General features: G+C 40.1%; 1 protein-coding gene across 1 annotated transcript; it reads right to left on the bottom strand.

The window, feature by feature from the left end:
* Positions 1-245: 245 nt before the first annotated feature.
* Positions 246-1,107, bottom strand: LOC111921167 (uncharacterized). The gene has a single exon (XM_023916736.3). The coding sequence runs from the start codon at positions 965-967 to the stop codon at positions 548-550; it is 420 nt and encodes a 139-aa protein (XP_023772504.1). The 5' UTR covers positions 968-1,107; the 3' UTR covers positions 246-547.
* Positions 1,108-11,574: the final 10,467 nt, after the last annotated feature.

Here is an 11,574-nt window from a genome sequence, read left to right as displayed (position 1 = left end):
TTAGTTTTGCAATTCATTATTATTAAAAATTCAAATACTCGGATAAACAAATACGTCGAGCTGCATTCAATATAGAATTCACTTTGGATGTCAATGTGCTTTTTTCTATCATCTTACTTTCAAGAAAGATATTTCCAATCTTGCTTATCACTTTTTATGAACTTATCTATGAAAAAAGTTTATCTTTTTCCACCTCCCCATAAAGGTACTGCATAAAAAAATTATAAAAATTGTACAAAAAATAATAAAAAAATTCTTAAGAGTTTCCAAGAACCAACCATCAGTTATACATCAACAACAATATTATATAAAAAAAAAAAAGTAAAAATCCCCACATAGCATTATGATTAACAACACTAAAGTAAAGAAAAAGTTGTCTACATTCTTGGACAATAGTCGTCTACATCGTGGCCCTTCCTTTATCATCTCTCCACCACTTTCTTTTCATCTATCTTTTCTTGAATTACCATTTTTGCCCTTTGTGCACCACTCATGCCATTCATGCTTCCAGAAGAAGAAACAAAATGGTCTGGAAATCCACGCTAAGTTAACAAACAAGTAACAAGAATGAGAAAATGATGAAGAACATCGCAGCCGTCGATCTTATTCTGCCACCTGTGGATGAAGATCTATCAGGGCTATGAGGTGGCTTCTTGTAGTAAAAAGGAAACCATGGAACTATAGGGTCTGGAGCTGGAGGTCCATTACCATAGTAGTTAGGGTTTGGAGGGTTATATGGGAATATACCCGAAGGTGGAGGGAAATACCCCGTTTGGGAAGGCGGCGGATAGGTGGTTGTTGTCGGAGTATTCCCTCCTCCTCCTCCACTACCACCACCACCACCACCGCCGCCAGTTGGTGGTGGGTAGCATGGGTATGGACACTCTTGAGCCACCCCTTGATCAGCCTGAGAATTTGGTGTGAAAAATAGAGACAATGAGAGAATTAGGTAGAGTATAGATGCCATTTGGTGTGAAAAATAGAGAAAATGAGTATGGTGTGAGGTAGATAAAAGGAAGAGAATAAGAAAAAGCCAAAGAGGGTTGGAGAGTTGTTTAAGTGGAAGTTAACAGTCAACAAAAGGGTAGAATTTTATGAACTCTAAGAGGGAAATATTGCAATATTTAGGGTCACTTTTGTTTAAGGTGTGGGGCCACATTTGCACATCATGCATAATGACTAAGTCATGTTAAATTAGGTAGAGATTATTAACTCAATCCCGAGTTATGACTCTGTATTGATTAGGAATCGTAGTTGGCAACGACAATATATAAAGTGTTTACATGCAAAGCCAAAAAAGGAGCTTGGAGGATTGCGTTGTCTTAATTTGGTTTCTCATTGATTTTCTAGTAGGTTAGAGATAAAATTTGTTACTAATGCTACGTACATACATCTAACGGGGTATATAATTTAATGGGAATATCTTCATATTTTGTTAAAAGAATCTGAAAAGTGAGTCGAGTCAAAGAGAATAGAATCATTTGGCCAAATTCTCTTCATAGTTTATTGCCAAAAATCATGTATAGAGAAATTATGGTGTCACCAGTGGACCAAATCGGACCGGTACCTGTTTATGTAGTAGGGTTGTTTATATTTTTTATGAATTACGATTGTTCACTTTCTGGTTCCTATTTTTTGATTGGTTCGGTTAGGTGGTTTCGGGTATTGGACCTGTTTGAACCGAAATTGAATAGGCATAATCTTAAGTAAATATGTGAAAAATTAAAAATTGTTCTAACTCATTCATCTGAAGGCGGATTGACATATGATCTATCCGAGCATGTTGTTTAAAATCGATACTTCATTTTACATTGAATTTCATTATTTTTTCTTCCATATTCATTGAGTTACAATCTCTAAAACCGGGTATCAAAGATGAATGATCTTCAACTTTTCAGTGTAACTATTTTTAAGGAATAAGGTTATTAATGAACCCATTCGTTTTCAATGTAATTTTTTGGGGAAGAATTTTCAATGAACTTGTATTTATTAAAATTACACTTATCATATATATATATATATATATATATATATATATATATATATATATATATATATATATATATATATATATATATATAATGTTTACATTTGACTATATAATAAACTTTTCAAATTCGTCGAATGTCATTCATTATTAAAAGACATGGCGACAAGTTGATTTTTAACCTACATGATGTCTTGGTTGGCAATAGTTGTAATTGAGGCATTTTAAGCCTTCATCACATGTTTGTTTTCTTCATCATTGATGGCTCTTGTTATTTTAATAAAGTTCTTCTCAGAATAGTAATGTATATTCAAAGCGAATATTAAACATCAAATGTTTTAAATAACTTCTTTATCATTTTTTACAATAAAGTTAGACGTGGATGTACGATTTGCGCTTGAGAATAATTTTAGTACCGAGTTGAGAAAATTCAAATTCAAATAAGGAAACAGTAGGTACACTTTGCACGTCATCTACGGATTATTAAAAAGGTAATTCAATGTTAGCTATGATTGATAGTACTATTGATTCAATATCCACAAGTGGTTTTATACTCAAGTTGGAAGAGATTTTTTGGGAAGAAACCTACATGTATGCAATGTTAGTATTGGGAAGTTGATACGTCCCAGGTACACAAGCCAATAGCCGAAGCCAACACCACCGATCCAACCCACCACACCAGTCAACTTATGCAATCCAACAGGCCCAAGAGGTCCATCCGATTTGAGCATATAGGCCACATTTCAATTCCATGTTTTGCTAATTCCCAGGAACCGTTGCATTATTTAATTACACTTTGTCCTGCATTTTGGGAATATACTAGAAAATTACTCCAACTGATCTTCTGTTCTTCTTGTTCTTCTTTGGGAGTTTGACCGACTCGAACCGGTTATATCATCCGGTGCTTTCACTGTCATCATGCCACCCAACCGAGAACCACAATCGCTCAAAGAATCCATGTTCTTGATCGTTGAAAATTTCAACAAACTACTACATTTAAACACTAAAACCAAATCCGCCACCAAAGCTCAACTTGACATCATCACCCAACAATTAGCCACCTAATACAAAATAACCAACAACCTACTCACCTTTCTCAAAACTCAAACTCCCGCCCCATCCCCTCCCAGAAACCTGCCACCTATCCACCAGGAATACGGACCTATACGGCCACCAAAGATCACCCTCGCCACATTCGACGGGTCTTGCCATTAGACTGGCTTTTTCAAGCCAAACAATATTATACATTCTATGGTATTCCCAAAGACCAGAGCCTTTCCATGACCACCTTTCATCTATCTTGTGATGCCCTTTCATGGTACAAATACCTTCACAACAACCACCAACTTACTACTTGGGACGAATTCCCACAGTCCCTATAAACCTGTTTCGATTTTACAGCCTATGACAACCACCACGCCAACCTTTTTTAAACTCCATTAAACATCATCAGCAACCGCCTACCAAATAGAGTTCGAGCGGATCAGTAACTTTGTCATCGGCCTATCACTGGAAACCATACTAAATTGTTTGTAATGTCCCAAAACTCATAATCATTTTTTTTTTGTTTTTATAGTAAATAAACCATCAACCAAACATGTTTGTCCAACCATAAAATATTCAAAGTAAACCAAATAACATCCCAAAAATATATCAGAGTCAATAAGTGGAAAAATCATGGTGTGTGCAATGTGATCATCCCGAGCTCTTCCCCTTAGATCCGAAAGTACCTGAAACATGGATTGAAACCATAAGCACAAAGTTTAGTGAGTTCCCCACAATACATCATATGACAAATATCAAAACTACAATGGGCCATGCCCGACAACCATCGGGCCTCGCTCAGAGCAGATTTGTCTGTATCATGTGATGGGCCCCACCCAACACACTCATTAGGCCCCGCACGGAATATATACAATACATACACACATACAAGGTCACACAAGAAGCTAGCATAAAAAATAACAATAATCCATTGGTCGACATTGGTGCCTTCGACCCGCTAAACATTGGGAGGAGACTCACCACAAACTGCTGAAAAATCAGATAAATGCTCGGGCTGCTAATCTGGGAAATCTCCGCACTAAATACGATCAAATAACATCCTAATTAATAATTAGGGCATAAACCATATCCAAGAGTCAAAGTCTATTATCATGACTCCTAGGTTAAAAGACAATTTTACCCTTTATTGAGCCTAAATATGAAAGCCCAAAAATCCCAAAATAGCCCAACTAGCCCAAAAAGCACAAAAGTGACCCAAAATTGAAGGAGGCCCACAACATGGTGTACGCCCCACGTACCCAACACGTACGCTCGTTGACCCGAAAACGGGCTGCTGACCCAGTACGCGCAACGTACTGAGGAGTATGCCGATGTACATGCCAGGGTCCCAAAAACTAACCTAGAGTCTTAATCCCTTAAGACCTTAACGTCTATACCTCAGATCAACTACTATATAAGTTCTTAAACCATAAAGTCGACAACTTTACTAACTTGAATGGCTAAAAAGGACCTAATACCAAACCCTAGGTCCAAAACTTCACACAAATGCCAACAACTCAAACATGAATGAACTTTCACTTCCAAGATTTGATTTTTATAACTCCATGCAAGGTTGTAGAACTCGCTACTCGGTACCTGCTCGGCCGACTGGGGAGTAGCGAGTACTCGGGAGTACTCGGGGAGTACTCGGATTCGGTAATTCATGTAGAAATGTTTTTTAGAAAATTATATATGTCAAAATCATAAGTTAAAATCATAATTTGATTAAAATATATAACCAAAATTAGATACATGTGAATACATAAAAACTGAAATACACATAATTGTCTCACTACGTGGATAATTACTGAAAATTTAAGATATATATGTAGTAATAATCACATGTTTGTGTTAAATAATAAATCATTAAGTGCATTATACATATTAATCTTGAAATTCTTGATTTTTTTTTCTTTTTATGACAATTTTGACCCTTTGACCGTGTTTGACCGATTTTGACCGAGTTGGCCGAGTTTGACCGAGTAGGCCCGAGTAAGACCGAGTAGGCCCGAGTTTGACCGAGTTTATCCGATTTTTGACCGAGTTTGACCGATTTTTGGCCGATTTTGACTAAATCCGAGTTTTTTGGCCGAGTTGACATTACTCGCCTCGGTGGAGGGCCAATTCCGAGTAATCGGCCGAGTAGGCCGAGTTTTGCAACACTGACTCCATGTACTCCTAAATGCCCAAAAGGACAGCTCAAATGGTCTGGAGTAGTCCATACTCTATAAGACCATGGTTTTGGGACAAAAAGTGCATAAGCATGAACAATATGAGATCTAGAACATAGAACTCCAAGGTGTGAGATTGATACCTTCTAAGGATGCACAAGAAGGTGTAGAATCTGGATCCAAAGATTGAATGCACCACTTCTTCTTCAAGTAATTTTCTTCTTTACAAAGAACCACCTAAAAGTGCTACAAAATCGCTTCAAAGCTCAAGAACACTCAAAAGAGGGCTAGGGTTTCATGGGTTATCTTTTAAGGTAAGGAGGTTGTTGAGGGGGTAGCCTCAAGCTCCATAATGATGGTTAAATAAGGTCTAAACCCTAAAAATTAGGGTTTATCCCTTGACAACATACACCCAACATACCCCCTTCTTCCCAAAAATTTCCCTTTCACCTGTGACATCCCCATTTTCATGGCCATAAAAGATCGATTTTGTTTATGCTTTCTTTAAATATCAGAGTAACATTTTAAATAAAAGTGTTGCGGAATTTGTCGCAAAACAAAATATGATAAAGATTTATCAAAAGCATTTCCATAGAAATGTATTTCATTAAAAAGACTCGGGATGTCATGTTCAATACAGATCATAAGCATAAACAATACATCATAGGCCTTACTACATTATTTTGTATTTACAGGCCTAAAATCCCTTAATCTCTCATCCTAGGACATCACATCTATGCTCATGCGCCACTACATGTAATACAAGAAACTGAGTGGGTCAGGCTTGGGAGCCTGGTGAGCACATAGGGTTTTCAACCCACAATAAATAAGTTTATTAACTTTATCAAACCAAACAAACCCGATTACCCGTTCCCGTTATCCTCACTTTACGTCCCTAAAACATCTAACACAAGGGACCTAGTTTAAGGACTATCATCGGGATGGACACTACTGCTAAGGGGATTCCTCAGTAATAAATGTCCTTAAGGCAACCATGTGGGGATGGAGTACACCTGGTGAGCACACAATTCAAATAAACACACAACTCAAATAAACACCTACAGGTTGCGAGCCTGCTAGTGTTCCACTGGACTGTCTAGAATAGTCCGTGGTCGTCATCTATACTCTGCTAGATGACTGGATCATCAATAACATCTATAACGAGGCCTCTCATTATTTTATTTTATCACACAACAACTATTACATCTACCCAACACATTTTGTAGATATAAAATACATATACATTTTAAATCATTTAAAACACGTATAAAATTGTTCATCCAGCATAGATAGCAAGTATACAGATAATATGCACACACAACACGTAATATATATAAATACTTCATATCTATGTGTAAGCTGAAAGCAACTATGCACTCACCCGAAAGGTGGTGACTCAGCACTCGGACAACGCTTCGATACTCTCAAAATAATTTTCCTTCGATAAAACCTAGTACCAATACCACTAGGGTTTAGTCTAATGATAACCGCGACAAATTAATAGTCTAGCTATTATTATTATTATATAAGCGTTAAATAACACTCAATATAACTCAATAATAGTCCAAATAATTATTTTAAGGACCTTATAACATTACTATAATTATTTGAAAGCTATATTAAAAATTGCGTAAGCGTAGCTCACTTACAGCGGATTTTAAAGAAAACTGGGCTTTGCTCGGAGCAGCGTTTCCGAAACCGAAAGACCCTTTTTCTCGGGACTCCGGGAACCTCGGGGCTTCCTTAGGGTGCTTGGGGTTTTATCTAGGGTTTAGGAGTGGTTTGGAGCCTTAGAGAGAGAAAGATTTTAGAGAGAGAATGAGAAAATGTGTGAAAAATCCGGAGACCCTCGCCCCCTTTTATAGCTTGTGAGGCCTCGGACTAGGCTGGGCGTAATCCTTGGCTACGCGGCACGTTCCTCGGATAAGGATGCCAACTCGTACCAACTGGCTCGCACCCACTCTCGGACCCGGACAAGATCAAGTACGCCGGGCGTACCCAGCTTCGGATGCGGGGCGTAATGCGAGGCTTCGTGGCGATCATCGGATGCGAGGCCGTGCTCAGCAAGCAACGGCTGGGATTTGGCCACGTCACCACTTCCTTGCAGATTTCGCAATTTTCCTTTCTGACTTCTAAAAATCATAACTTTCGCATATGAGCTTCGTTTTCGATGTTCTTTATATCCACGCGAAGGTGGGAGCGTACTCTACAACTTTCGTTTAGACTCCGTCGGCTAGTTTTGATTTTATTTTAAAAGTTATATTATTAACAAGCCGGGACATGATTGGTCCGTTAAAAATTCATAACTTCTTCATCCGACGTCCATTTTCATCCGTCTTTTTATCGTTACGCTACAATTAACGAGATCTTCCATTCTTGTTTAGGTCGTGTCGCCTAAAAACCGCTCGATCTATTATTCAAATTTCGGGTTGTACACTGCTAATCCGAAACTTCGAAAAATCATAACTTCCTCATACGAAGTCAGATTTGGGCGTTCTTTTTATGGACGCTCTCGGTTTAACGTATTATACAAATTCTGTTTAGTTCGCTAAGGCTAAATCTCACTCTATCGTAAATTCACTATTTACACTTCCCGGTATTGTGTCGGTTCCATCGCGAAACTTCGACCGGTCATAACTTCTTCGTTATAACTTGGATTTCGGCGTTCTTTATATCCCCGGAAGCCTTGTTTCGACCACTACAACTTTATATAAAGGTATCGGGCTTATCTCACACTTTAATTTTGACTCTTATTTTTATTCTTTATTAATTTTACATTTATAATTAAATAATAAGCACATAAATACACATAATACTCAAATATTTCATCTTTATTACTTCAAAAAGAGTTACAATAGTTGAGCTAGACTATTACATTGTAAAAAATGCTTAGCCCTGAAACCCGGGCGTTACATCACCCCTTGGGACCAAATTTACAAATTAATTTAATAGTAAGGGTCGAAATAATAAATACATTAGAACCGAGTGTTACAATTCTTCCCTACTTGAATTAGACTTCATCCTCGAAGCCTGCTGCCACAAATAGCTATGGGTAATGCTCGCTCATCTTGTCCTCAGACTCCCATGTTCACTCCGAACCCTTTCAGTGCTACCACTGCACCTTCACGAGATCTACCACCTTGTTCCGCAAGGTCTTCACCCTCCTATCAAGGATCACCAATGGTCTCTCTATATAATTCCGGTGATCATCCACCTGAATGTTCTCCACTGGAACTACTGCAAAATCATCAACCAAACACTTCCGTACCTAAGAGACATGAAAAGTGTTGTGAATCTGACTGAGCTCCTTGAGCATATCCAAACAATATGCAACCCTACCCACCTGGGCTAAAACCCTGAAAGGACCGATATACCTGGGGCATAACTTACCCCGATTCCTGAATCGAATGAGACATTTCTAAGGTGACGCCTTCAGGAGTACCATATCTCCAACCTAAAACTCCAAGTATGATCGGCGTCTGTCTGCATAACTCTTCTGTCGACTCTGTGTCATTTGAAGTTTGTTGCGAAACTCTTGAATCGGTTCCATCGTCTTGAGTACCACATCGGTACTCCACATGACCCGCTGAACGATGTCACCCGAACATATCGGGGTCCTACACTTTCTCCCATAGAGCATCTCAAAAGGAGGTTGATAAATGCTAGCATGGTAACTGTTGTTATACGCAAATTCCGCCAAAGGAAGATACGTATCCCAACTATCGCTAAAATCTAGTACACATGCTCGCATGATGTCCTCCAATGTCTGGATAGTCCGCTCACTCTGACCATCAGTCTGCGGGTGGAAAGCCGTGCTGAAGTGTAGACGAGTACCCAACTCCTCACGGAACCTCTTCCAGAACCTGGAAGTAAACCGAACATCCCTATCAGAGACCACATAAACCGACACCCCATGCCATGCCACAACCTCCCGAATGTAGATATCAGCTAGCTTCTCTGGCAAAATACTCTCCTGGATTAGAATGAAATACATGCTCTTGGTCAATCGATCCACGATCACCCATATCGAGTCCACTCCACGCACTGTTCGAGGCAATTTGATGATAAAATCCGTCGTAATCTCTTCCTATTTCCACACGGGAATATCAACCAACTCCATTTTTCTGTGGGGTCGCTGATGCTTGGCCTTGAATTTCTTGCAGGTCAAGCTCCTCTCCACATACCAGACCACATCTCTCTTCATGCATGGCCACCAATAGTCGAGCTAGAGATCTCTATACGTCTTTGTTGCTCCGGGATGAATAGAGAATCTCGACTTGTGCGTCTCTACCATCAAAACCTGACGCGCACCACCCTAATATGGAAGCCACACCCTCTGATGAAGGGTCAATAACCCTGGTTCTCATTATCAAAGGAAGCCACTTGACCCACTATGCACTCTCTCTTCCAGTGCTCTTCCTTCGTAGTATCAACCTGAGCCACTCGAATCTGCTATAAGAGTGGGGTAATCACTTTCATCCTCAAACAAACGTCCCAGATCGGGGCAGCAACTGCCTTGTGGCTGAGAGAATCAGTCATCATGTTGGCCTTTCATGGGTGGCAGAGGATCTCACAATCATAATCCTTCACCACATCCAACCACCTATGTTGTCTCGTATTCAGATCGGCTGAGCCATTAGACACCTTAGACGCTTATGGTCCATGTAATTCGTACAACAAACCCCATATAGGTAATTACGCCAAATCTTGAGGGGGAAAAACACCTCCCCAATTCTAAATCATGCGTAGGATATTTCGCCTCATGAGGCTTCAGCTGCCTTGAAGCGTAAGCAATCACATGACCTTACTGCATCAGTACTGTACCCAAACCCATGATCGATACGTCAGAATATACCACAAATTCCTCAACGTCCTCCGCCAAGGTCAGAATCGACACCTCACACAATCTCTCTCTCAGAGTCTCAAATTTTTCCTGCTACTCAGGCCCCCAACGAAAAGTGACAGTCTTCTTCATCAACTTGATCAAAGGAACCGCTATCTTGGAGAAATACTAAATGAATCTACGATAGTAACCTGCCAATCCAAGGAAACCCCGAATCTCAGATGTAGACCTAGGAACTTCCCACCTCATCACCACCTCAACCTTGGCCGGATTGACGTTTTGGTTGACAAGGTGACCTAAAAACTACACCTCGTGCGAACATAACTCGCACTTAGAGAACTTAGCGTACAACCTCTCACTCTCCTCAGAGTCTCCAATACCTCTCTCAGATGCTCCTCATGTTGCTACTGGGTCTTGGAATAGACCAGGATGTCATCAATAAACACAATCACAAACCGATCCAACATAGACATGCATACGCGATTCATGAGATCCATGAATGCGGATGGAGCATTGGTGAGCCCAAAGGGCATCACAACGAACTCGTAATGACCATAACGAGTCCGAAAATCTATCTTCTACATATCCTCCTCTATGACCCTCATCTGATGATAACCTGAATGTAGATCAATCATGGAAAACCAAGATGCACCCTGAAGCTGATCAAACAAGTCTTCAATCCTTGGGAGTGGATAAAGGGTTCTTTACCGTCATCTTATTCAACTCCTAGTAGTCGATACACATCCGATGCATCCCATCCTTCTTCTTCACAAACAAGATTGGCACTCCCCATGGCGAACTACTCGGCCAAATAAATCCTTTGTCTAACAACTCTTGCAGCTGTATAGACAACTCTTGCATCTCTAGAGGTGCTAATCGATAAGGTGCTTTTGCCATTAGAGCCGCACTAGAAACCACGTTAATCTGAATCTCTACCTGCCTCTCTGGAGGCACGCTAGGAAAATCCTTCGGAAACACATCTGGGTATTCCCGAATAATCGGTACATCATCCACAAGCGCCTTACTCTTCTACTAAGTATCCATCACATAGGCACAAATCCAGAACAACCCTACTGAAGGTAGCGTCTGGCCCGAGCCGCTGAACAGAGAGTCGCCCCACACTGAACACCCTTTCCTTGAATCACTAACTCTCCCCCACTTGGGGTCTGAATACGTACCAACTGATGCTCGCAGTTAGTTATTTCCCCATTGGGGCTCAACCAATCCATCCCCACAACAAACTTGCTCTCATGTAGAGGAATAGGAACCAAATCAATCAGGTACCGCTCACTAAAAAACTCCAAAATAAATCCCCGATGGACCTTCGATACCCACATAGGACGATCATCAACAATCTCAACCTCTAATGGACAATCTAGCTCGCTCGGAGCATCGACAAATCTCTGGTTGAACGCAAGAGATACAAAGGATCCGGTAGCCCCCTAGCCAAACAAAACCAAGGGAGAGATACTGTTCACAAGGAACAACCCTAAAAATAAAGCACATATATAAGAAGGAAAATCATCATA

Source organism: Lactuca sativa, chromosome 8 (assembly GCF_002870075.4).
Source record: "Lactuca sativa cultivar Salinas chromosome 8, Lsat_Salinas_v11, whole genome shotgun sequence".
NCBI lineage: Eukaryota > Viridiplantae > Streptophyta > Magnoliopsida > Asterales > Asteraceae > Lactuca > Lactuca sativa.
The sequence above is the reverse complement of the archived record's forward strand: the minus strand, read 5'-3'. Positions and strand labels throughout refer to the sequence as shown.